Below are 27,785 nucleotides of genomic sequence, written 5' to 3' on the forward strand. Positions count from 1 at the left end.
GGAAGATTGTGGGTGTTACATGCTCAGATTAGATGGACGGCTTCAACGACACGTCTTCAGTTTGACACGTTTGAGTCGTACTTTTAAAGTGGCGGCTACGAGTTGATCAAGTTATTTTGTGTTTATGTCGCTTGATCACACAGCAAGCAGTACATTTTTGTTGCCAATTAGAGAAGAGATCAGCCACATGGTTTGTTGTGATTCATTTTGGGGTCATACAAAAAAAAAAAATTGTCACTATAATCCTGATATTGAATTTTCGGACGGTTTCATCTCCACACACAATGTCTAAAGCAACATTTGGACGTCAGTGTGACATATGGAGCAAATCACCACATTCCAAGTCCTTATAGAGTCAGGGGAAAGACATATGTTTACTCAAAGTGATATGAAAGCTTGAGGGAACTGTGAGTGTGTGTGGAGGGAGGGGGGGATGGGGGTCAATGCAAAAACACTACACATTAGGGGTGCTAGAAAAAATCGATTCGGCAATATATCGCGATATTACAGCACACAATTCTCGAATCGATTCGATATGCGGCCGAATCGATTTTTAAGCATCAATTTTTTTATGGGAATATTCAACAAAAGGTCTTACTTAGGGTTAGGATTCACACATTAAGCATGGACGAATGTTATAATAATGGCACATTAAGCCTTATTATTTTATTTCAGTGCTGTTCAAACATGAAACAGACTGCAAGCTGTTTGTTAAATGCAGTGGCTCAGTTATAAACCAGAATTTTCAGATACAGAAATACATTTTCATACAAATCTTACAGTGTACAAGTTTACTGATTAGTATTTTCTAAATTTGAGTAAAAAAATAAATAATTCGCAATAATCTATTTTTTGATCCGTATCGGGATTAATCGGTATCGAATCGTGACCTATGAATCGTGATACGAATCGAATCGCCAGGTACTAGGCAATTCACACCCCTATACTATAGTAATGCTGTGTCATATGACAAAATTGACAGTGTATTTTTTTTTTATGATTATTGTTTTATGGCCACTTTTGAAAAATTGTCCATACCAGCTACATTATATATTTACGTAAATGTGGAACTGATTGATGAAGATATTTACAAATACTTTCGAACCTACTAGAAGGCTAAATACTTCAAAAGTAGCATGTTTTGCCATAATGCCACGGGGTATTGACTAAGGATAGACCGATTATTGGCAGGGCCGATTATCGGCGCCGATATTCAGCATTTTGACAAAATATTGGCATCGGCCATTTTGAAAGATCATATAGCCAATAATAGACCCATTTAAAAAAGTGCTAACTAATTATTTACATTTTCAGAGATGCTGCACATATATGTGTGCAATGAGGACAAAACATGCTGTACTTGGAAAGTTCTTCGCCAATTGTCTCGGATGCTTTGCGGACACCAAGAAGCTGTTCAAAATCCAAAAGGGTTAAATTTAGGAAACACTTGAGGCTGGGAACGGCTTCAGCTGTAAATTTATTAACTCTCGTGAATTAGAGAAGGTTTTTTATAGTAGATTGGCTGCTTGGAGTTTGTACCCCGGGGGGGGCAATAAGCCATTACAAAACCAAGCGTGGAGTGTTAATTGAGCTGATTCAGGGAGGTGCTCATATCGGGCGTCTTCACAGCACTCGGGCTGAAGTCTCTGAGTGTCAATCATGCATTGATTAAAAAGCTGTGATGCACACTGCAAATATTAGCACTTCTATGGTGGAGCGTGCACTAAAAAAAAAAAAAATCAACAAACAGGACATTCTGTGAGCAGAATGATGACTTTTTGATCACGTTTCCTTGGCATCCAAAGCGAGAAAGTATTCCACGGTGAGGTGCGAGCTTTGGGCCCGGGACGGCGGACAGAAAAGCGGCATCGAGTGATATCGCTCCCGAACAACAATGGCCGGTCGATGCCCGAGGACGGAGCACTTTTTCATGTATTAACCACGGAAGCGGTGACAGGAGAAGAAGTGGATGAAGGTGGATAAGAGACCTGTGCAAAAGTGATAAAGGCCAATTCGGTGCTTTCGCGAAGGGGCGTCGCTGAAGATAAGAGCCTGCAGCTCCATACCCGACGAGCGTAATGAATTGCTGATGACACGGAGAGTACGGATGTTAACGCAAACGTTCCCTGGGGGGCTCGGCTGAAAAACGTATGAGAAGCCTCCTCACATGAATATCTATTGTCCCGCTTTGTGTGCGCTAAGCGCTTTTCTTGCCGCACTGGGAGGTAATGAGCAGAAAGGGGCACGCTTGGGAAAAGGTCACGACTAAATAGGGATATCATCCTTTTCTTAACAAATTTGCTGATGTTGAAAAGTCTAAAAATACAAAAGGTATATGTGCTGACTCAGTTGACCGTGGTGTGAGACAGCGTATATTGAATTCAATGATACAAATTATTCATAGCCTTATTTAAGACACCTTTTATAGCTTTTAGTATTGGCACAAGATTTAGATATATACGGAAAGCGTGGAACTGCCAAGGTGGAGGAAATGCATTTAAACATATTTCCAAGTTAATATTTGGGGTTTGGGAATGCGCAAGTCAATACTAGATATTAGGGGTGTGACTTGCCTAGTACCTGGCGATTCGATTCGTATCACGATTCATAGGTCACGATTCGATATCGATTAATCCCGATACGAATCTATAAATTGATTATTGCGATTATTATTATTTTTTACTCACATTTAGAAAAACATCATCAGTAGGGGTGTGAATTGCCTAGTACTTGGCGATTCGATTCATAACACGATTCATAGGTCACGATTCGATTCAATACCGATTAATCCCGATGCAAATCTAAAAATTGATTATTGCGATTTTTCCCCAAAAATTTAGAAAAACATCATCAGTAGGGGTGTGAATTGCCTAGTACTTGGCGATTCGATTCGTATCACGATTCATAGGTCACGATTCGATTCAATTGCGATTAATCCCGATGCGAATCTAAAAATTGATTATTGCGATTTTTTTTTTTTTTTTTTCACACATTTAGAAATTACTATTTCAGACTTATAACTGAGCCACTGCATTTAACAAACAGGTTTCAGTCTGTTTCATGTTTGAACAACACTGAAATAAAATAATAAGGCTTAATGTGCCATTAATATAACATTCTTCCATGCTTAATGTGTGAATCCTAACCCTAAGTAAGACTTTTTGTTGAATATTCCCGTAAAAAAATGGATGTTTAAAAATCGATTTGATTCGAAAATTGCGTGCTGTAACATCACGATAGATTGCCAAATAGATTTTTTCTAACACCCCTACTATACAAAACTAATCAGATCACGGACCAGATGTTTAATTGCCTCTTGCTCAATCCACACGTCTAATCCGTAAACAAACATGGCGGAGCTCAGCTTTCCCTGCCTCTTATTTTTGCTGTTACCAAAACTAAAACAAAAGGGTTACCATAACTACGATTTGCTCCTGAAAATACATTTAAACCGTCTTTCTGTGAAGGATATCTTTCATTTATATTTCTACCTGCTGGGAATTGATGAAAAAGAGCTTTTTCTGGGACATTGATCTTGACATGTGGGCCAACAACGCTGTCCGCAGAAACGTCAATATTTCACTCGCTGATGCTGCTCACGGCAAAATAATCGCCGCTCTGCAGCTTTGTTTAGCGAGAGAGCCAAACGATGCCAGCGCTTGGCTCTCGGGTGCTAGCGAAGCATCAACATGCTCGGAAGCGGCAAGCGAAGAATCCTTTTTCACGCTGATTTTGCGTTAAGGGCTTCATTTGTGATGTTTCGTCAACTCGACATCATCGCCAACCGGAGGCCCGACAAGCCGTCGAAACTCCCGTCGACGCAAACGATGATGAGGGTTGTAATTACTGAGAGATTCGTCACAAGTGGAGTGCCAGTAAACACTCCGCCAAGGGTGAGGAAACGCATCACGTGGGTGCCATTTCCCTCGAACCTCCAGATCCGGCTGAGTGGTTTCCTTACAAGTGCGAGCGAGCTTTGTTTAAAATAGTCACTTCAGGACCAGACGTGCCGGCAATGTTAAGACCACTGTCATAACAACGCATATACGCGGCGTGCCTGCCAAGCTGAAAAGCTCTTCTCCGTGACCTCGTTTCCGTCCTTTCCGGCGTGCCTTGTTGACCCAATTCCGCGGACGCAGGGTCAAGTCGAAGAGGGCGTGCTGACAACCCCGAGGGAGACAAGTGGGCGAGCGGCGCCATTAGCAAAGCAGAACGCGCGCGACTGTGCAGGTGCGATAATGACCCCGTTGTCTGAGACGTGTCAAGGACCGGCAGTGCGACAGCGGGAACACCTTCACAGTGACAGAGGGAGCTTCCTTTTTATGAGAAGTGCTGCTGAATAGCGGGAAAATGTTTTATTTTTTTCTATAAACGCTTTAAGGCCTGCTGCACATCAAGCGAGCTCACTCTTGCTCCGGTCCAGGCTGCCGACATCTGTTGTTTTATTACGCAAATATGCTTATGGCGCCGCTCGCCATAACAGACATCTGTCTCCATCCCAACAAATGAATCGGTGATAATCGGAAATCCGAAACGCAGCCTGCCGGAATCAGACCTTATCTACTTGACAAATAGTTGGGGAGAGTCAAATGGGTTGAAAGCATGTCTCAATCAAGGAACGCACGTGTCGACAAACGCATCTTTAATAATGCAGTGAGGAGGACGCGCCCGCGGACACAAACGGCGCCGGCCGGCCGGCTCGGTTACGGGGCAAAGGCTCGGCTAACCGGCGGGCGAGGGAGCACTATTGTCTTTCAACGGGCTACTTTGCAAACGGCGAAGCGAGACTAATCCCCCGGCGGTTAGCGGCTAATTCCTTGTTTAGCAGCAACAAAGAAAAAGGCTGGATGGAAAGTGCTCCTCTTGAATTTATTAGCGGGAGGGAAAACGAAAAGAAAATTGCAATTTCAGAACAGATTTGACACACAAAAGGAAATTAAAAAAAAAAAACCTTTAGCTACAAATAGATGCAACCTGTTTGCTAGCATACATAGAAGGATGACACTGTGATCATTAGGGGTGGGAATCTTTAAATGTCTCACGATTGGATTACGATTTTTGGGTGTGCGATTCGATTCGGAATCAATTTTCGATTAAGAGCCATTTTTGATTGGAAATGATTTGATTGGCTGATTGTTGCTTCAATTTATAGATGTTCAAGCAATCGTAATGATCTACTCCAGTCTGGCTCGCTAATGCTAATTAGCGCGCTACTCGCGGCACTTTTATCACTCAAAAGAACGGCTACACGCTGCAAAAAAAACAAACAACTTCTATTGGAATAACTTGATCGTGACTTTTTCCTTCTACTCTCTAATGTGGCTTACAACTTAACAGTGTATCAGACCGCGTGGAACCACACTGCCCCTAAGTGGCCAAATCGGGTACAATGTGAACAGCGCTCCCAATAAAGGCACACACACAAATGGAAGACAGTATAAAATAAATTGTATTCTTATGAGAATCTATTTTTTGGCACACCCCTAGTGATCATGATCATCATCATCATCATCATCATCATCATCATCATCACCAAAGTTTTAGTGCCGCATCTCCTCTTCCTCTTGTCTCCGGAACAAGATTAATGCAGAGGAGTGGGATCATCATTTTCCCATCATCCCTCACCGACTGTTTCCCCAACACATGAATCACGTAAATGACAACAGCGCAGCGCCGTAGCCCATCCTCCCTCCCTCGCACCCTTTCTCCGTGGAGGCCGCTCATCAATCATTGCCTCATTTCCAGCTCACTTATACTGAGCAGCACTCTTCACCAACTGGGCCCATCAAATTAATTTACATTTACACGGCAGGGATGTTTTTTCAAGACATGGAACGTAATGGACTACTGATGCCGAAGCTTTTGGGGCAATTTGCATGTTTGACTCGTACTCAAAAGTGTAAGAAAAAATAAATAAAATAATGATTATCAACACCATTAGCCAACATTTCAATCACCGTTTAGTGTAATTGCGTCCATTGCATCACGGATGCCTCATCGAGGCAAATTCCCCTTGTATTTTGCTGCCCTCTGCAGGCTGCAAGCAGAAAGTGCAGCCATAATCCTCACGTTGCAAATCAATGTTGTTGTTTTTTTAATATACAGTACATAATTGTTATTTAGCAATCTCCTCTCCTGTTTAGTTTGAGTTGAACAATCTTGCTACAATAATTAAAGGACATCAATGGTCAACAGCACGCACACGCACGCAAAAAGAAAGGAACTCTATCAGTGACGTCATCTAGTGATTGGGTGGTCAGGAATGACGAATCATGGAAAATCCTATCACTATTAAATTCCTAATCACTACAAAGGGATTTTTTGTGAAGTGGCCAACATGACTCAGCACTTTTGAGTGTCAATTTTGGCTAATCTTGTCACATTGCTACACCTCAAAACGTTTCCCCTTCCCCCCTTGACAAATCAATACAACATGAGTTCTATTTTTAAACGTTTGCAAAAACAAGGAGCGAATTTGCATATCGCCTCCTTAATAATGCGTGACAAGAACAGGTGTTGTTGTTGTTGTCGTTAGCCTGCAGGTACAACCGAGAGCTCTGTCCATGGCCACTTAACACGGCATCCCAAAAAAGCACAAGCCAAGTGCAATACAGCTAAAAACACAAAAAAGATGTTAAGCTATTAACTCATTCACTGCCATTGACGAAATTCAATATTAATACTATTTCTATTAGTTTAAGATTTTTTTCCCCCCACTTTTGTTAACAAGAGTATGACAACCTAGAATTCTTTTTTATTGTACATTTATAAGATATTAAATTTAATAACACTTAAAAAAAATTAATTGTCTGACTCCCCTAATTTTTAATAATCTTTTCTTTCTTTTTTTTTAATTAGGGGCATCAGGAGATTAAACTTTTTTATTGTAATTAATCACATGACTTCACTAGTAATCACAAATTTTATATGTGTTCTAAATGTACAATACATTTTTTTCTAGGTTTTCCTACTCCTGTTAACAAAAGTATGTGTGTGTGTGGGGGGGGGGGGGTAAATATAATGGAAATAGTTCAAAATAATTTTTGACATCTATAGCCGTCAATGGCAGTGAATGAGTTAAGATGAAAGCAGAAGCCGAGGGCTCATGTGATGCTAAATAAGCAGGAATACACTCTCATTTCATCAGGACACCGATGCAACCATCTTTCATAGAAGGAAAGAGTCAGAAGTGAAAAAAATAATAATAATTAATCACCCCCGCCCCCCAAGAGGCTTCTCAGGCGTGTGATCGATACTTCAGCAGTGGGACTTGACATTCCCCACCACCACAAAATCACAACCCCGCTCCCACTTCTCCCTGCCCACTCCACTTCGGGCCAATCCACAAAAGTGAAAACATTTGATTGCTGTTCTGAACACAAATGTATACAATCATCCACATTTGAAGATTGTATTTTTTTAAATCATACTTGCAGTATATAACATTGATAATTTGCTATGTCACAGGATTTTATGGTGATTCGTAGGGGGTGGGAATCTTTGAATGTCTCACGATTAGATTTTGATTTTTTTGGGCCTGCGATTCGATTCAGAATCGATTTTCGATTGCAGGCGATTTTTTTATTCAAAATGATTTGATTGACAATGATTTTTGCTTCAATCTATAGATGTGCAAGGAATTGTAATGCTCTACTCCAGTCTGACTCGCTAATGCTAATTAGCGCGCTACTCGCGGCACTTATCACTCAAAAGAACGGCTCCACGCTGCAAAAAAAACAACTTTTATTGGAATAACTTGATCGTGACTTTTTCCTTTTACTCTCTGATGTGGCTACAACTTAACAGTGCATCAGACCGCGTGGAACCACACTGCCTCTAAGTGGCCAAATCGGGTACAACATGAAAAGCGCTCCAAATAAAGGCACACACAGACAAAAGCAAGGCAATATAAAATAATTTAAATAAAATCCATTTTGGGACATTTAAAATCGATTCCGAATCGTACTAAATGAGAATCGCGATTCTTATGAGAATCGATTTTTTGGGCACACCCCTAGTGATTAGATTTCTACAGATTGCAACTGTAGCAGGAAATGCAAAAGTGCTTTAAAGAGAATGTCCAAAGTTTGAGATCATTTCACACTTCCTAAACAAAGATAAAATGCACATCAACCACAATAGAGTAAACAAGCAATGCAATATAGCCTCCCACTGCTATTTAGAATGGATAGTAATCCATATTAGGAAAGAGGGACAGAGGCAACTGTACATCCTCATTCGTTCACTCCCACGGGCACGACTCTACAGGCCAAGCCCAACTTCTAAAGGCACACACACACAATCAACGCCACAGATGCTACAGTGATGTCAAAAACAATGCCGGGAACCTCACATTATAGGCCACATCAGAAGCGAGCTACCTTTGACTTTCGGGGAGGCCCAGGTGAGGATGCGGCGAACCAGGCAGCAGTTGAGCACAACTTTCCTGGAGAAGCCTTTACGGAAGGCCGGCGCGACCTCGTGGCATTCTTCGGACGGCGTACGCATGGCGCGGAGCTCAACGGCGTGAGGACTGATAGCTGACAACGCCCACTCCCATTCGAGTGACCCTGACCTGTCGATACGTCAGTAAAACAAAAACCTTAAAATGCTGCTGCCGTAAAAAGTGATCCGTACGGGCGCTTTCCTTTTACTGAGCCGAGAAATAGAGTGTGGAAGGAGATGCTGGGAGAGGGAGGGAGAGAGAGAGAGAGAGAGAGAGAGAGAGATCCAAATGAAAGCAGTGTTTAGTAAAACGTCACGCTGTGTGTGTGTGTGTGTGTGTGTGTGTGTGTGTGTGTGTGTGTGTGTGTGTGTGTGTGTGTGTGTGTGTGGGTGTGGGTGTGGGTGTGTGTGTGGGGGGGGTTGGTCGGGATTAGCTCGACATACAACTTGGCGCCTATTACCATTCAAAGAAGAAGCGCTCGCTTTTAGCGTAATGAGGACCACGCACACATCGACGGAATTTACGACCATGAACGCATCATCGCCTTCTCAGTTAATTAGAGTGCAGTGATAGACGGCAAGCTGATAACGGAGACGGCGTAATTGCTCCCGGCGAGATGAACAGGAAATCTGGGGGAGCCTGGGAAGAGCGCGAAAGGACCCAAGGTGCGCTTGTTTGCGGAACTCTCGCTCATTAGGCCGCGCTCAACAGCAAGTGCGGGATGCTTGCCTCTCTCAAATCGGTGTTGGCGGGTCACTTGCAAAGATGGGTGGAGGATCTCGTGAACGCGCGCACGCACGCTGACCTTGTCCGCCGACTCGCTGGCCAAAATTAGCTAAGGCACCAGGGGAAGTGGCCCTGTAGAGTAAAGCCGTCGCAATGCAGCAGCAGCATTGAAGAAGACAAGACGGAGTGCACTCGATGTTGTTACGACACTATAATCATTCATGAAAGCCATGCATGTAATGTATGTTTATGTACAATATTGACAACAGGGGCTCTCAAACTTCTTCTTTTTATGCCAAGTACCACCTAAAAAAAAAAAATCACTTAACACTGCAATATGACCTGACGACCAACATACACTCAAAAGCTGAAGTTAGGCAGTGATTATTTTGCATACCACTAGAGGGAGCCCGCGTACCGCTTTTTCAACCACTGATAAAATTCATTTGTAGCTTGTTACTTACTCTTACTCTTAATGCTATTTTATCCCTTGGACATTCCAAGCAATTCCAAGTTGGAATGAAGTCTAAATGAAGCTATATTGGCTCTCCTAAGCTGAATTAAGTTCTGCCATCGCCATGGCAACAACCTCCCATCTTCCAACCATCTTGTGCCATCTTTCCGCTCGTTGTGTGCACCCACAACCTCCTCCTTCCTCCCCGACCGGGCAGCCACCATCTCCTGGCCCGAGTCCCGTGACAGATGGGCACGCAACGTCACGCCACGCCTCCCGAAGGCAACAAACAAATAAAAATCTGCCCAAGAGACGAAAAGCTCACGTCCGTCCATAAATCAGCCTTATCCTCCATGAGCCCAAATTCCAAGCAAAACGAGAGCACAACAACACAAAAAAAAGAAGGAAGTTCCATCCGTTCACTAATGACTTGATTAGAAAGTATCGGCAATACGAATTCAAACGGAAGTTTACAATTCAGAGTTTATGTTTGAAGTCAAAATGGCGGTGTTACTCGGTGAAAGGAAGCTCTCCGCTCATTGAAGACTTTTGAACTTTGGGTCGTTGTAATTTGATGTGTGGGGATTATTTGGAGTTTAATTTTCAAGTGATGAAATGTTCGACTATTATAACAATCTCCCTGGTCAATAAGCCGTTTACCGTGTAAAGGAAGCGTTGCATTGCGGAAATATCAGAAATGTCCGGATGTTCGGAATTGAATACAAATAGAAGTGACCAGATCATGGAGAAGTGTGTACTTCTCCAGGCTTAAATACACCTTTAAAAAGTGAAGGGGAAACAATCAAGCCAGAATAATTGCAAGCCACTAAATCGGTTGCCAAGGTTAGTCTTAAAATGCTGAGAAAAGTCCAACTAAAAGAGACACTGGAGCTCTACCGTTGCTCATCGTCACAATACGACAAAAAGTTTGACCCCAAAAAAACAGAAGCAAAAGTTGCAGCAGCCCGACAAACACGTGAAAAAAAACATTTTAAACACACCATCAAAAAGAGCAAAATAAGAATGTCATTTTCTGATGTATTTTTCAAGTATTTTTCTCCATGCCGAATTCATTGGAGGTCGTGAGAAAACGTGCATTGAAGTGGAATTTTGCTACTAGTCATTGACATCACTGACAAATGTGTCGGGCGAGATTGAATCGATCTCTTTCGCTACCTGACGAGGTGCGACGCAAGAAATCAACAACACTTGGGCACAAAAACGCGACACAACTGCCAGGACACCACAGTACAGCACAGTCCTACCTGCAGACGAGACGGCAGCATCCACGCGGGCAGAAATGGTCAACACTCTCCGTCTTGTGTCCATGTTGCGAGGGTGGGAAATAAACAAACACTCCAAACGAAGAGCCAGACTGCGGCACCAGTTGCTCTCCTCAAGTCGTGTGAGGGCGCGCGTGCGCGGGCACCTTATCGAGGGCGAGCGTAACAACGGCGAGGCGAGGAGGTGCGCATGCGCAACAGCAATTAACACTAATTAGAAGACAGCAAAGTACAGTAGGCCATTATGCTCGTTTTCTGGATTTGAATCGTCATATTAATGGCAGGAGTCATTATTGTATCATCACGTTTGTTGTTGCAGACTGAATAGCATCACGCTTTGTTCTCATTTAATATCTTATTTAACACAACTTGTACTTTGAGTCCAAATATAGAGGAGCACATAATTTAAAACAGTGCGTCATGCTGTTTTGAAGAGAGCACATTTTTAACAACAAAGCTTACTTCTCTCCTAAAAATACCTCCAACAGTAGTGCCTTTTCTGTCTAATTTTAAACATCTTCACAAAAGTGATCATTCCAGTCAGTTTTGTTTTAAAGTTTGTGCACGTGTCCCTCAGATTTCAAGCTGTATATTTAGTGTCCTCAGCATAATACTCAAGCAAACAGTCCTTAAAGATTGAATGCAAATGTACTTAAAAGTTGAATAAAACTCAGCTGTACCAGTACTTAAAAATGTTCTTTACTTCAAAAGAACATGGTGGAGTGGATAAAAATAAATAAATAAACAGCTTGTATATAAGCTTTATTTTAGTTTTACATTTGTACTGACTACATGTCACTTTTTACCAAAAGTTTTTTTGTTTTGTTTACAAGGATAACAATTACAGGCTAATAATGATGATGAACTTGAAATCATCTGGAAGGTGGCGGATGTGCCCCAACCTGTCTAGTCAGCTGTCCATTTGGACAACCCTTGCCACAAAAAAAACGCAGATAGAAAGCATCTCAGGGATGCAATTAGAAGACACGTTGCTCACCCTGGGGTTCGGAAGCGGGGGGGCCTCCGAAGGTCAGCGAGAGAAGCCAATTAGTAGCTTGTCACGTCGTGTCAGCAAAATAAATTCTTATCTCCCGCTCACCTTTGAACCCAGCATACGAGCCCCAGAGCAGAAAAAGACAGGTTTGCCTGAATCACTAACTTTCAATTACTTTTTATTATTGCTGCTGCCGTTATGAACACAGTGGCAACATCACATCTCTTATAAAAATAGAACATTTATAAAAAGATGAGTGGTACTAACACGGCCACTTCTTCCAAACACAATATAAATTGTTAACTCTTTGACTGCCATAAACGTTATAAAACGTTTAGCATAAACCTAGGGAAGGGCGCCGAGGACGTTAAAAGACGTCCCCTATGGGTTTTTTTTTTTTTTTTCAAAAACGGGTGCAGGAAAGCCTTGGGCAGCTGTGCTGAAAGTATCAGGCAGATCTGATTAGTCAAAGACTCGTTTTGGCCCCTAGAGGGCAGCGATGACTCTCTTTGCACAAGGTTGGATGGGCCGCCCACCGTGGGCGTCAGTAGAAGACGTGAGGCGGAGCTAGAGTGTTGAGGAGACATGGCTGAATAAGCCCACAATGGCTGCCCAAGCAACCGGTTGCAAGCAGCTCACGCTTGAGCATTTTTTTCAAAGACGGAAAGCATCAATCAATACTAAAAAGCGCATTGATGTCAACGATGATGATGACAACGAGCTCTACGCCAAAGTTGGAAGCTGTGGCGTGACTGTTATGAACACGTAGTAAGCCTCACCGGTAAGCGCGGCTAGCGCGGCTAGCGCTGCTAAGGCCGGAAAACGCGCACAATAGCCGGCCGGGTACTTCTACACAATCGGACATTCGATCGGGCGATGGAGAGTTGGCATCGACCAATGCAGATTGATGATGATGATGAGGAGGACTCCGAGCTCTACGCCAAAGTTGGAAGCTTTGGCGTGACTGTTATGAACACGTAGTAAGCCTCACCGGCTTAGCGCGGCTAGCGCTGCTAAGGCCGGAAAACGCGGAGCTGCACAAGCGGACATTTGATCGGACAATGAAGAGTACCCCGAGTCCAATGCATATTCATCGGAGGAGCGGGTACAGTCTGATCACGGAGAAGACACTGTTTCTGGACTACGATGCCACCATGAATGGAGTGGATAAAATGGATCAGAACATCTCCTACCACCCGGTATAGCAACTGAAGGACACGGGGAAGCGAGACGTAACGAAACCGTAACGTAACCGTAGCATGATCCTGATATTAGACTTGATGACACACTGCAGTATATACTTGCTATTCCCCGGAAAAAAACGGCCGGCAAGAAAGTGGCGCACGCGAAGAGGCAATCTGTTGTGCAAATGCTGTTGCGTCTCTTTGCACGCAGGAGAGTGTTACAAAAAGAAAAACTGTCGTTGAAACATCCACATATTTGTAAATAGCACCACAGTTGCACACATTTGTAAATAGTTTGCCAAATTGTTGTCAAATTGTTACACTGTTGAATGTAAATAAACGTATTTTGCTATCAAAAAACACTTTTTCATTCTTGGTGGTAGTGTTTTATAGAAGTAAAGCACTGTTTAGATGTTTGTGGCATCATTCATGGACAAAAAGAAGTGTAAAATTCACTAGAGTGCATGAAATAATATCGTTTCACTAAAAGCTTGATTTCTCCGTATTTTGGTCCAACACAGGCGAAATTGGGTCAAACTAACCATTTTCTATTGTTGATTACTAAAGAACGGAATAAGGTAGAAACAAACTCTTTTTTTCTGATGAAAGATGAAAGTCCAATCTTTCATTTGGTAGTACGTGTGTTTCCATAGTCCAAACAGAACATTTTCTGTGGACCTTGAAAATCAGTCAAAATGCTTAAATCGGCTGGCACTGGCGGCATCCCTTTTCTGAAAACGTCTGGCAGTCAAAGAGTTAACAATACAAAACAAATGACAACAAAATGGTCTTTCACAGTAACAAGTGTCTTCAGGATGAAACGTGTCTACACGGTAGTCTCATGTTTCCACAAGCCAGTTTTGACACAGGGGGCGCTCTCGCCCGCACTTACTAGTGGAACCACTTGGCCATTTTCTTTGAGCGCACCTCCGTTTTGCATGATAAGGTTAAGCCCGTACGATTTGGTTTCCAATTCGCCGCTGCCGAACGGCTCTGCGGCGCCGGCGGAGTCTTTGGACCCGGAGGGCTCCGCCCCCGCATCCGCCACCTCGCACGACTTGCGAGAGCGTCGCGATAGGCTGGCGCTGTCGCTGCTGTCGTGCTGCTGCTGGCTCCGGTGCCGTTCCCTGTAGGCCATGTAAGCGGCGCGGCGGCTATTGCGCGCCGCCACGTCGTAATAGTGGTGCCGCCTGCTGGAGGCGCTCTGGACGCTGCCGTCCACGCTGGTGGGCACGTCGTAGGCGTACTCCCGCAGCACGGTCAGGCGGCTGGCCCGGTGTGTGCGGGATCGGTTCTTGTGGGGCCTGTTGACGGCCGGATTGTTGTCCACGGGGCGGAACTGCACGTCCACTGGCGCGACGTGCATTTTGATTTCATTGTCTACCGAATGCTCCGTCAGGCTGTTGTCCAAAATGGTCACCACCGGGGCGGCGGCATTGGGCTTGCACTGGGCAGCCTCTGCGTGCAGATTGGTCAGCTTGCTGCCGTGTGCGGAGTTGCGTACGCTGGGCGCGCTCTTATTGGTGTAGGAAGAGTCGGCGCTGCTGCTGCGGGCGCCCTTGTTGGACTCCGCGTCCGTCTTGGCCGAGCCAGCCGCGGCGCCACCGGGCTGCGGCAGGAGAGCGTCCTCTTGTGTGGAGTAATCACGTCTGGCAGAGCAACAGGCCTGCGACCAGAAGCGCCTCATATCCTGCCTGTTGACGCAGTGGTGCGCCACCATGAATGCAGCGAGGGCCAGCGCCGCCACGCCAAACAGGCACGTGAATGCCAAATCGAAAGGATGGTCCTGCGACACGGCCGTGGCGCCGAACACCCACAGGCTGCCGTACAACCCCAAGGCCACAGCCACCCCCATAAGCTGAGCGCCGAAGGTGTGCTCATTCTCCAGCGCCGCTACGGGTGCAGCTCGCGGAACGAGGCTGGGCGCAAGGGGGCGGCGCAAGCCGTCCGCCGCGGACTCACCGGCCAGGTGCTCCCGCTCGTCGGCCAGTTCCTTGAACTCGTAGCGGCGCTCGGGGTGGCGCCGCAGCTGAAGCAGGATGCTGAGGAAGTACATGCAGTCCACGAAAATGATAAAACCTGCCGGGCCGTAAAAAGCGCCGATGCTCGGCTCCCACGCCATCCAACAGCTGGAAAGACAACATTTCTTACCAATGACATCATCTCTGACAGTAGACTGATTCACAGGCTCTACTTACTAAGGCGCATTGATTTGGCTGCCGTAATTCTTGATGTTAGCTGCCGCTGTGATGCCACAAACAATAGTAGGTATCCCTCCGCCGATTAAGTAGAACCTTTGAAAAGCATAAAGAGAAAGCTCAAAAATCAAGAAGGAGACATGGCTTGGCGCACGTACGTACCTCAGCATCGGGCGCGGCGGCGGGGGCGGCTCATCCGGCTCCTCATAGCGCTTGGCTTTTCGTGTCACTTGCTTGTAAATATTGCGCGCCGTCACACCCACCCAGAGGGCGGTCGCCAGTGTGGAGTAGTGGAGTAAAATGCCCACCTGGGGGGCAAAAACTCGGCCGTCACCAAAAATGAACGAGAGAAATTTGAAAACGCAATGTGGGGTCTTACCGCTTGGCAGACGCTGGCGTAGCGCGTCTGATTGATGCCGCCCACAAACACGGCGCACGTGAGCGAGACGTGGAAACATAGGTTGACCAGCATGTGCCAAAACTTGCGGCTGACACGCACCGACCTGGTAGCGACAACGTAGAGCATTAGCCAAACGGGCGGCGGGTGCAAATCGGAAGCCGGGCTCTTACTTGTGGTGGTAGACGTAACTGACGATGATGGTCAGCAGGCAAAAGAGGAGCACGATGCTTGTGGCATAGATGACGGGATGCAGTGGCTCAATGGTGGGAGTGAAATAGTCCACGGTGCTGAGGTCCTGCAGTGGAAAAGGCCACAAGCAAAAAAACTGACCATCACCATCATTTTATGTGAAAATCTCACAGTGATCCACGGAAGCACAGTGCGGTAGTGTTTGGGCATATCTGCCTCACAGTTCTGATGTTCGGGGTTCGAATCTCAGCTCAGGCCTTCCTGTGAGCAGTTTGAATGTTCTTCGTGTGTACTCAAGCTTCCTCAAACATTCTAAAAAAGGTCAGAGAGGAGTAAAAGCCTACCATGAGCAGTCCGTAGTTGCCGAGCGAGTTACAGGATATGGTGGTGAAGTTGTCATGGTGGCCCAGGATGCGGCAGCCGTCGCTCTGCCAGCCGCCCTGGCCGCCCGCCAGGCTGAAGTTCCAGCAGGCCGACACAGCGTCGGAGCCGCGGGCAAAGCGCCGAAGGGTGATGTTGACGGGCGTCCGCAGCATACGCGTGGAAATGCCATCTGAATGCGAGAGGACGGCGAACGTTACCCAGGAACCTGCATTTTTCTATTATCCCTGAATTACCACACACTTGGAGAGAACTTAACAATAAAGGAAATGTATTGTTTAAAAATAGCTTTTGAAAAGTTGTATCTACAGTATCACGCCGTGATCTTATCATTAACACAATAGCCAATAGAGACTTTTAAGTCATTCCGATTGAAATTCCAAATGAAGATCTCTTGTCACTTGTTAACATGTGACGTGATTCATTCTGATCTGCCGTTTATATGCTTTCCTCCTTTCATCGGATAAGCCCCGCGGCAGCCGCGAGGGCATCACGTGATTTATCAAGATGGAGTTCATTTGTCATTTAGCACAGAATTTGTGATGGTGCTAACACTTTTATTGAAGCAACATCTTGATAAAAAACGAGTTCAAAGTACTTAACTCATTCCCTCCCAGCCATTTTCACTGAAGCAATCCCCTTCGCTCCCAAAAGAAAGATTAGAGTCTCTTCTTTCATCAGGAAAAAAAAATACATTTCTATCTGTTTCCGCTTTGTAGCAATTAGCATGAGACTATAGCTAAGTTCATCATCACAAATCTATTTAGAATTGTGAGTAAATTAGCTTCTTTTCAACATGGCCCTGGTTGATCTATTTTGGTCTGCTGCCACCTGCTGGCCATTTGCGTAATAACTACAATTTCTTCAACCGCTCTTTGCAGTTGAGAGGCTGCATCAAAAAGCCTTATGTATGCTCTAGCATGAAAAAAACATTAAAAAACGTATAAAAATGTCTTTGAAACACTTAAAACATTTAAAATAGAACATATTTATACGTTTTTTTTGAGCAAATGAGTTAAGAACAAGTTCGCCCCTCGCAAAAAAGCTCTGGGAAGATGCCGACATTTTAGTGGGTAGAAACGCAACTTCATGACGCATTTACTTCAAGACAAAGCATGTTGCGATGCCGCACGCCATTCCGATTGAAGTGTATACATGACGCTCGTTTGGATTGACGAAAGGAATATATCACCCATGTGATTCCGAATGAAATTCCATTCGGATTAAGCCTTTTCTTTCCGATTGAGGTGTTTATATGGAGCATTTTCATTCCGTTTGGCTGTTCGGATTCATTCTAATCGGAATACATGGCTCCATGTAAACCAATCCCAATATAATCCCACTTGCCTATCTTTGCCATGATGACCGGAGTGGCCACGTTCCTCCTCTTCCCGCCGTCGGCCAGCTGAGACGAGTTGCCGGTAGAGGGGAAGAACTTGCCGTTGCGGAAGCCCAGCAGGTGGAGCTTGTAAACCGTGTCCTCCGCCTGCCCGGGCAGCAGTGCCGCTTGCGTAAAGAGCGACTGAGGAAGCTGCAGGGACGCCTCCACTGTCGTGCTCTAAGGGACCAAGACAGCATTATGAAAAAACAGAACCAAAACGATTCATCTACAGTGAAACCCCATTGATGTGTTCCAGAACCACCAATGTTTTACTTGTCCCACACGCAAACAAATTTAAACCGCAAGCGTAAAATGTATAGAAAATCCAGTACAGTATTGATAAGTGCCCTAACCCTAACCCTAACCTTGAGTAGAACGCTGGAGAAGGAGCCGGTGGTGTTGCATTTAAAGGTGAGCTGGCGGTCCTGCCCGGGGGTCCGTTCCGGGCTGGGCCTCTGGAACAACATGCAGGTCATTCCGTTCCACTCGTTGGGCTTGACCGAGTGGGCCTCCAGAGCAATGTTGGGGGACGTCTGACAACAAAACAACCATTAGACTCTTATTGATTTGATTGTCCACCAAAAATGTTCATGACCCACTAAATGTTTAGCCACCCAAAAATTCTGTCCTTATGTAGCCCCTTAGTCACTGCCAGGTCGATATATTTGATATGACTTCAAAAGCATTTTTAAAAATATATCAAATAAAAAGAATAAACAAAATATGCATTTTGAAAACATTGGAGACATTTTGGTTTGTGTACCGACCAGGGAGAAGGCCTGCGCTGAGGCCAAGCGGTGGGCGGCGATCTTCTGGAGGCAGGCGATGATGCGTGAGCACGCCGTGGCCTCGCGCTGCGCCATCCACAGCACGCGCTCGTCGGCCAGCATCAGATTGCTGGCCATGCTCACCATGACCTCACCGAGCTGGAAAATAAGAAGACATCAGACATATTTTTTAAAGTTGTCAGTGAACAGCTCGTATAACAATGCAACTCAAAATACAACCATCAACAGCTATACCCCTGGCAACAAAAGTGAGTATACCACTAAGTGAAACTGTCCAAATTGAGCACAGTTAGTGATTTATCCTCCTCAGTGTCATGTGACTCACTGTTACAAGGTCTCGGGTGTAATTAGGATTACTTTAGAATTAGAATTAAATATCTGCAGAAATGTGAGGGGCGTACTCACTTTTGTGAGATACTTTACTGTATGTTGTGAGTTAAATTGGGTCGTAAAAATCTTATTTGTGTACACCAGCCAGTACCCCATTATTTCAATGTTTCACGATCAGGAACTATAAATTAGAAGAATAGAAAATTGCCATTCATTTTCGTAATTTTAGGGGAAAATGCTGTAGTGTCTTTTAAAATGAAGCATCTTTTTTGGGGGGTAATTGTTTTGTATCAAAACCACTACTGGTATTAATAGTACTTGGTATCATAATAGTTTATACACACACTCTTCATATATATATTGTGTTTGAATTTTCATAATTAAAGCCATGAAACAAATGTTACAGCTTGCCACTCACGTCTTTAAATTTGTCCACAAACTTTGCGAACTTCTCAATCATCTCCGCCACAAAGATGATGTCCATCTTGTCTGAGAAGTTGGCGGCGTCGATGGTATAGACCAGGAGGCGGCGAGCCCTGGGCACGACGTTGCTTTCGTTCAGAGGCATCTGTCAAAAAAAGACAAAAGAGAACATCCTGACAGGGTGCAAAATGGGAAGAAATCCCAAGCGGCAAGAGCAATGCTCACCTGGTTGATGACATAGAGGAACCGAGTGACGTCTTTTTGGAACTGGCAGCGGGAGTAATCCTCCTCCGCCCACAGCCCGTTGCGATTACAGTCTCGCCAAGCACGCTGCTCCTCGCCAGAGCCACCCGAGTAGCTTCCCGCACTTGATTGTAATCTGTTGCAGGGGAGGAAGGCTCGGATTCCGGCCAGGGTGCGCGGCCATCTGGAATGTTGGCGGAATGGATCTCATTTCCTTGTGCCAAATAATCACCACTTGTAACAAGGGTTGCAAAATTCAGGGAATTTTCAAAGTTGCAAACATTTCATGAGAACTTGTTCATAAAGCAGGAATTTACTGCATTTTGTTTACTACAAATTTGTAGGAGAGAGTCACAGATTAAAGCCCTTTGGATGACTATAAGCATGTTGAGCAAGAGGTGACTCAATACAATTTATGGAAACCAACCTGAAGTCTCCCTTGTTGTTGGAGACACGTTCGGGGGCGCAGTATTTGGCGGAACTCTCCAACACAACAATATGGACCGTCCTGGTGGTGTTTCCTCTGCTTGTCCTGACCCGGCACTCCCAGTTCCCGGTAAAGCCCGGTTGGATGTTCGAGATGGTCAAGGCGCTACCAGAAGACGTATTCAGATTTATATTCTAAGAGTTGTGGCATCAAGCCATTTTTTTTTTAATTGTTCATTGTCATCACCTGGCAATCAGGGAGCAGTTCTGCACCATGTGTTTCTCGATGTAAATGCCCTGGGCGGCATCGGGCGTCACCATGCGCCCGTTCTGGTACCACAGCACCTGCATGTCCTCGGCCACGAAGGACGCCTGACACTGGAAGGGAAGGCTGTCCCCCTGAAAGACCACCTGGCGCTGGGATGGAGTCAGCTGGAAGGAGGGCAGCTCGAGAGGGGCGTCTGCGGCAGGAAGTGAGCAAAATAAGGAAACTTAGTCGTGGGAACCCTTAGGTAAACTTTCAGATGCCACAAAGCATCATTAGATATAATATAATAATAGAGATCTACTGCTAAATCAAGTAATTTCTCTTGCTAAATAATGTATTGTTGCAAGCTATTTAGATTCAACTTGAATGAAGCTTCTATTGCCTTATTGCATGTGTTTATTTTTGACTTGACCTAGCTAATCAATTAACCATATGGGCTAAAAAGGAAAAGTCATGAATAACCTAATACGACAATCTCCAACATATTCATGGTTCACTATTTACAAATCCACCTTTTTGTATTTTTTGTGCTCTGAGGTCTATTTATATGAGCTCCGATTTGATAAGACATTAGAGAGTAAAAACAAACACAGGCGCCCGCCCATTCTCTCATATTTGTTCATTTTACCGCACGTGAGGAGCTCCGGCTTGACGGCTGTGACGAGCTGGCCCTGCAGCGACTGCGGGTATGAACACTTGGTGTTCTTGGTTGCCACGTTCCTGTCGCGGAGCCAGTGCAGCAGCCACTGCAGGTTGCAGTCGCACAGCAGGTACGGCGTCTGGAAGTCCCTGCAGGATAGCGAGCAAAGCAGCCGTGTGACCGATCGCTGGCCGGTTGACGGTGCCCCAAAATGTTTTGCCCTGGTACTCACAGTGATTTCAAAGACACGAGGCTGTCAAAAGTCCCTTGAGCTAACGATGAAAACAGATTCCCAGAAAGATTTCTGCAAATATGATTGAACATGTGAATTAGTCTTCAATCATTCAACTTGAATTTCATCACTAAACTAATGAAAACACTTACAGTCGAACGAGACTGGTGAGGCCTCTGAAGATGTCCACGTTGAGGCAGCCGATACTGTTGTTGGACAACTCCCTGGAGCACAAAAGCACATTTTCAATTTCACCGTAAAACTTTCCCGCTGGCCCTTTTTTTTTGTTCTTTTCGTCCTAATAATTAGGGTCAAAATCGACCTGTACAAATCTAAAAAATATATATAATACATACAATAATTTGTTATTTTAAACCATTTTAAGATAAAACCCCTGCTGTTTTCCTTCTTTTCTGCTTGTTATACTGCGAATGAAAATGAACTATAAATATATGGATTTTTTTTTTAAGACTTCCGCTGGGTTTATTTTTATACTCATCCCCTCCAAAACAAAACTAAACAAAAGCTTAAGAAAGGCGTGTTGAAACAGAATTACTTCAAGGTGCTTTTTTTTCCCCCAAGCATGTTTTTGTGCCTGCAGGTGGGTATCTGCACTTCAAAAAGGCAGACTGAGGTGATTCATCACACATGATTACCGAGTGTCAGGAGCTGCCGGTGCCTCAGTCAAGCATGTAAACACTCTAGTCCGGAAGAATTACACCAAATGCTACATGTACAGTTCATACGCAAAATGGTGGTTGAAATGAAAACTTTCTTCACACTCGCGTCAAGGAAACGAGGCGCCGTTTATCTGACTCTGATTGAAAGGCGGCACATCAAGGGATCTCAATACATCGAGGCGGGACTAGACAACTGGCCACTTTTCGTTTCTTCTGCATCATCGCAAGGCGCGGCGCGAGCATGGCAATCTACAGAGGCGCCGAGTCGCAGGACACCGCACGGAGGGGGCTGGAAGGGGAGGCAAAAATAGCCTGATGTGCTAGCCTGAGACCTTTCAGCTGTTTGGGGGGGTTGCAGTGTAGGTCTGTGGAATTCATAATATGTATGTGTGTGCGTTGTAATTTCTGTACTAAAAATTAAATAAAGTAAAAAAATAGTACTGTCTATTAGGGGTGTGAATTGCCTAGTACCTGGCGATTCGATTCATATCACGATTCATAGGTCACGATTCGATTCCGATTAATCCCGATACGAATCTATAAATTGATTATTGCCTCTTTTTTTTTTTTACTTAAATTTAGAAAATACTAATCAGTAAACTTGTCCACGTACACTGCAAGATTTGTATGAAAATGTATTTATTTATCTGAAAATTCAGGCTTATAACTGAGCCACTGCATTTAACAAACAGGTTGCAGTCTGTTTCATGTTTGAACAGCACTGAAATAAAATATTAAGGCTTAATGTTCCATTAATATAACATTCTTCCATGCTTAATGTGTAAATCCTAACCCTTAGTAAGACGTTTAGTTGAATATTCCCATAAAAAAAAAAATTGTTTTTAATCGATTCGGCCGCATATCGAATCGATTCGAGAATTGCGCGCTGTAATATCGTGATATATTGCCGAATCGATTTTTTCTAACACCCCTACTGTCTATGTTTCTTTGTCAATGATTCTAATCAAATATGGAGATTTGTAGGGACATTTTCATTGTATGTGCATGCTCCAGCCCCAACATTAGCTACACCTGCACAGAATTAATGGAATACTCTTACATTTTACAATGTAATGTCTTTAAATCTGAATTTATGCAAAATCAAACTTATTATCATTTATTTCGTTCTACACTCATGTGCTGTGGAATTGGAGAATAAAATGGCTGATTTTGTATTCAGTTGGTATGTTGTTTTTTTATTTTTTTTTATTGTCCGGACAGACAAATCCACCTAACGTGATGTCGATTGCTGAAACTGATGTCATGGGCTGAGTTTTTCTAACTTTCCAGGGGGCAGCACTGCACCATGTGTTCGAGGGAGCCATGAATATGCAGCACACACACAAGCTGAATGTCTTCCTGTCAGGCTCTTACTGCTCTGCAGGATTGGCCAAACTCAAGTTTAACTTTGCAGCAGGTGGACACTCTTGATTGCAAATCACCCTGCATTCAGGGGACACACTGGATTTGCAGTCTCCTGAACACAGATACCAGAATACTCCGCCATTTCCAAGTGCTATACGCACATCCCTGCACTGGTGGGAGCGTGTGAAATCATCCGAGGGCCCAAGCTGTCTCTGGCACGGAGCCAGACTAAACAAGGCAGTGGAAACAAAATAGCTCTTGACCGACCGTCCTCCCTTATGGAAGCATAGCAGAGCTGCTGAACACAAACATGCAGCGCAGTGCTAACATAGATACGTGCGACAGGTGCTCTGGATGAGGTACAAAGTCGACAAAGGCAGACAAAGTGAAAGGAAAATATCTGAAATTGGAAGTAGGGTGCTCAAGGCACTACTTACAGTCTTTTGAGAGCTGTCAATCCGAGGAAGGCACCTGGTTCGATTTGGCTGATCAGGTTATTCCGCAGGTCTCTGCAAAACATTAAAGTTACATTAAATGATTTTTTCCCTATTATTAATTACATATGCAGCCTGGCATACTGAACCATAAACAGTTGTGGGGTAGAGTCTTTAATAAAAGGTTAAAGTCAAGCCACAAGTTATGTTGAATGTTTGTTTAGACATTTGACCGTATATTCATATTGATTCAATGACACATTATTGTTTCTATATAACACAGTTATTTCCTATAAAGTGTATTTTTGGTCAATATTTTTAGTGTCATTTTCTTCCTTTGGGAAATATTGCTACAGTTTTCATGCAACTTGGTTTTGGTCGTGACTTTTTAGAACAGAATAAATCACAGAAAGCAAGAATCCCCAATGGGAGACTCCACATCAAAAAATTTGGAACTTAAGATGATTTCGACCCACTTTCCACAATGAGCATTCCTCCAAAAGCAGCAGATTTACTCAGGAATTAGCATGTGACGCTCGGCTAGTTCGGCTCCCGTTTCTACGGGTGGCGTAATAATGGGGATTGTGTGTTGCGGAGACGCCCACAATCTCTCGACAGTTACTTGAGAAATTGAAACTGATTCTCTACCCTCGCTTCGTGTTCATGGCTGGATAGACAGTTTCTTGGCGGACAAAGGAATAGGGAAAAACAGAAAGACATTGGAGGCCGTAGAAAGGGGGTGTGGGGGTTGCTGGAGGGATGGGAGTCTTTATTTTATTTTCACTGGGGTGAGTTTGATGAACGCCGGGAGGGGAGTCATTACAATGACAAAGCAGGCGAGCCGTCCAGCTCCACTGACCCTCCAGGCACAAAGGAGAGCTACTTTTAGAGCTAACCTTGCCCCTGGATTCGAATGACAACAGCCTGTTTGAGCTTTTACGACCTGCCGTCTAGCCGCTGGCAGATAAAAAACACATAAAAGTCTTCGAAGATCAAAGTTTGCCGGGACGCAAATTAAGCAAACACACTTTAAAATTGTCCCCAAGGAGTAAGTAAAAATGAGCCTATCCATCAAGACCATATTTGGATGGACCTCTTAAAAAGACGGCATGCATTTTCCCCCACAAATTAGGTGTCTTTTAATAACATGCTTTCCAAATACCCCAGGGATTAGGACAGCTCACACACAGACACATTTTGGGAAATGGGCATCTTACAAGATTGACATGCTTGTAGAATTTCACACTTGATGCATGAGGAAAAACTCCAAAGATGCAACTATTAGTATACATGCAATTAAAAAGTCAATTTCCCATAACATGGCCCCTTCAAAGCTCATTTTCCAAAGACCTAGATAGGATTAAGGGTCTGTACATGTGTCAAGAGCTCAAAGTTACACCATTAAGATCCAGAGTCTTTAAAAAAGAAGAAAAAAAAAAGATTCTGAGTCCTTTTTACCAACACTATAGAAAACATACCTCTAATTCCATACTCATGCAGTCATGTGTTATGGTAGCCTAGGGTAAAAGCACGACTATTAACGGCCTGGTTATTCAATCTGCGCGGAAGCCATTCCTCAGTGATAAATCACGCGTGGCCCATATGTGCAGGCCCGGAGCCATGTTTCTCCAAAGAATCCGTCGCTCGGAAACACGGGTGGTAACATTTCAAAACCAGAGTGGTGTCTGGCATGAGTGACGTTTCACTTGGGGGTGGGGGAAGAAATGGTACGCCAAAAAGAGTCCTTACGTATCAGCCCAAGACACTCACCAAAGATGGTGGTGATACCCATATGAGCCAAGCAACAAAGTACCTTTGACATCATTTGCAGCGTAGTGAAAAGGTTACTCACAATTTTTCCAACGCTGACAATCCCAGAAACGAGCCGTTCTTCAGTTCTTGAATTTTATTGTTGTTAAGAAATCTGTGAAGGGGGAAAACATATTAATGAACAGCAACATAATACAAGGACCAAAAAGGACAACTGTGGGCCCGATTGGAGTCATTATGGGCCATTGAGGGGATGTTTTATCAGCTTGTAAGGCAAAACACTTGCATCTCAAATCATCTGTTTCCATCGAAATGAATAGAAACACAATTAATCTGTTCAAGCACCACCCACTCAAACAAACAAACAAACCAAAATAACAAAACAAACATTTTTGATAGATGTATATTTTAATATTGATGTCAGTCTGGTGTGGATTTGCACGGAGTCCACAGTTGCTCAAAATCCTCCACCCTCAGTCTCTTGCAGTCCATCTCTGGATGTCTGCCTGGGGAATCCAAACGGAAGGATCTGACCTCCCGCCGTCTTCCTTATCTCTACACATAATATAAGTCCAGCTTGAGCTCAAGCCAGGAACAAACTACAAAGGGGAGGCCAACTGCATCCCACGTCCTACCTCTTGTTTGCAAATCCATTTTCACACTGCCTTCCAGGTAAACTAATATGTGATGGGTCACGGAAGAGCCGGCATTACGCGGTCTGTATTGTGGAGGAACTCCTTGAGGAACTGCTGAGCAATGGTCTTGGGAAGATGTCCATCCCTGGAAATGATTTAAAAACATAGGAGACCCTTTTCTCTCAGAGAAATAATTCCAGGGAGTGACATCATCAGAATAAAAACTGGAAAAGGGAAAAATTGAGTTGAGTGTTGGCCAGATAGTCCTGGAGTGTTATTTCAAAAATTATCCACACGGGAGAATTCCTGGTCATTGCCAGTGTAGCCTGAATGCCTTTCAAATTGTTTTTTTTTTGTGTCCAGACAGCATGTCAGCTGGAAAAGTCGCTTCCTCCGCCATTCCAAAACATAATCAGGGACATGCGTGACAATGGTATGACTTAGTAGCTTGACAATGTTGTCATCATCTCATGACCTGAAATCCAAGAAAGACCACAGAAATGTAACCCAAACTCCCTCTACACTGACATTCTCACCTGTCCATCCAGTTGCATCACGGCATGAAATAAAACAAAACCACAAGAACACAAATCGACTCCTGGGGTAGCAGCAAATCCTCTCTTTTTTTATTTCTAGGCCCCGGCATCTATTATTTCCGTTCCCTGCTCTGGTGTTCTCATGTTGCTGCAATCGTTCAACACCACCACAAAAACATACACTGGGGAAAACAAAGCTCAGCTGCAGCGCTGTGGAATTCCGACAAGTGCACAAAAAAAGTTGAATACGTATGAGAAAACTGAAGTCAAAGGTGTGTTAGTGAGGTGGACTCACGTAGGTCTCATTGTCTATGTCAATTTAGTCATGAATAGTTTCATTATTTAATACTGTATAATGAAAGGTGCACACTAACAGTGGCAAACCTGTTGAGACCTCGCAGGTAGACATGGTGTGTTCAAGTGTCTTCGTAAACGGGAACGCCCATCGCTTATACTTACAGTGTGATAGTCCGATTTGGGAAAGAGTCGGGAGGTAGCATCTGACGGAGCTCCATGTTGCTGCAGACCACCTTCCTGTCGGACGCCAGGCTTTTCCCGGTGCTCTTCGAGTGCTCTTCGTATTTGCAAGCGGACGCGTTCGCCGCCGCTGAGCGGGCGCCGCCGATGCAGAGCAGCAAAATCACAAACGGGAACGAATGAGCTCTCATTTTCCCCACGGGACCGTAAAGTAACCGCAGCAAAAACAGATAATTCTCATGAATCTGAAAAAAGTAGCTTTTGGTTTTACATTAACCACAGACATTTTACTTTAGCTTGTAGCTTCTTCGATTGTAGTACTGCTCCATCGTCCATAGCTTCTTTGCCCTCAATGCAACGAAAGGATTCTTTGTTTGTTCCTTCATTTAAAACCGTTTTTCCGAATCGCCTTGCGTTTGTTTGAGTGTTTCCTTTTCCACCGAAGGCCCCTGCGGTCATCCCAAAATTATCCTCACACGCAAAAACAACAGAAGTCCCCTTTCTCCTTTTTTCCCCCAACAGGAAATCGGCCCGGAAAACACGAGCGACGAGAGCAACAGCAGCCCAAAAGTTACGACAGCTCAAAGCGTCAAAAATAAGGGGAAACTATTTAGGGGGAAGTATCTACATGTATTGTTGTGTGTTTTGAGTTCCCTTCGCGTCTAGTGAAGAATTCCAAGCGAGTTTTTGTCCATTGATAAGTCTTCCCTCTTGCCCGCCTGGAGCTGAGTTGGCTACCAGCTTCCGCGTTTGTATTTCAAAATAAGACACATAACGGAAGTAGTTTTTGTACTCAAATAAATATTTTTAGCTGTTTGTAAATACGTTATTGTGCTAATGTAATATAGCACCAACTATAACAAATAATGTATATAATTAATAAAACATCGTTTTTACAAATG

At 44.2% G+C, this 27,785-nt stretch overlaps 2 protein-coding genes across 3 annotated transcripts in view; both read right to left on the reverse strand.

The window, feature by feature from the left end:
* Positions 1 to 11,050, reverse strand: part of kcnip4a (potassium voltage-gated channel interacting protein 4a) — a 45,085-nt gene extending 34,035 nt beyond the window's left edge. The window contains exon 1 of one of the 2 annotated variants that reach the window (XM_086058136.1): positions 10,892 to 11,050. In XM_086058136.1, the coding sequence (XP_085914262.1) occupies positions 10,892 to 10,955 (64 nt within the window). In that variant the 5' untranslated portion in view covers positions 10,956 to 11,050. Of the gene's footprint in view, positions 1 to 8,381; positions 8,645 to 10,891 lie in introns of those variants that run through there. The other variant, XM_086058134.1, reaches the window with a different exon arrangement.
* A 1,010-nt stretch (positions 11,051 to 12,060) lies between these two features.
* Positions 12,061 to 27,636, reverse strand: adgra3 (adhesion G protein-coupled receptor A3). The gene is made up of 19 exons (XM_086060038.1): positions 26,866 to 27,636; positions 25,318 to 25,389; positions 23,469 to 23,540; positions 21,139 to 21,210; positions 20,987 to 21,058; positions 20,743 to 20,903; positions 20,094 to 20,307; positions 19,848 to 20,012; positions 19,403 to 19,604; positions 19,173 to 19,322; positions 18,404 to 18,562; positions 18,002 to 18,169; positions 17,603 to 17,813; positions 16,219 to 16,427; positions 15,856 to 15,980; positions 15,665 to 15,788; positions 15,448 to 15,593; positions 15,286 to 15,381; positions 12,061 to 15,216 (listed from the first exon to the last, which is right to left on the reverse strand). The coding sequence occupies exons 1-19, from the start codon at positions 27,072 to 27,074 to the stop codon at positions 13,914 to 13,916; spliced, it is 3,930 nt and encodes a 1,309-aa protein (XP_085916164.1). The 5' UTR covers positions 27,075 to 27,636; the 3' UTR covers positions 12,061 to 13,913.
* Positions 27,637 to 27,785: the final 149 nt, after the last annotated feature.

The sequence above is a fragment of the Leptonotus elevatus genome, chromosome 17, assembly GCF_054856555.1.
Source record: "Leptonotus elevatus isolate MCC_2025b chromosome 17, RoL_Lele_1.0, whole genome shotgun sequence".
Lineage (NCBI taxonomy): Eukaryota > Metazoa > Chordata > Actinopteri > Syngnathiformes > Syngnathidae > Leptonotus > Leptonotus elevatus.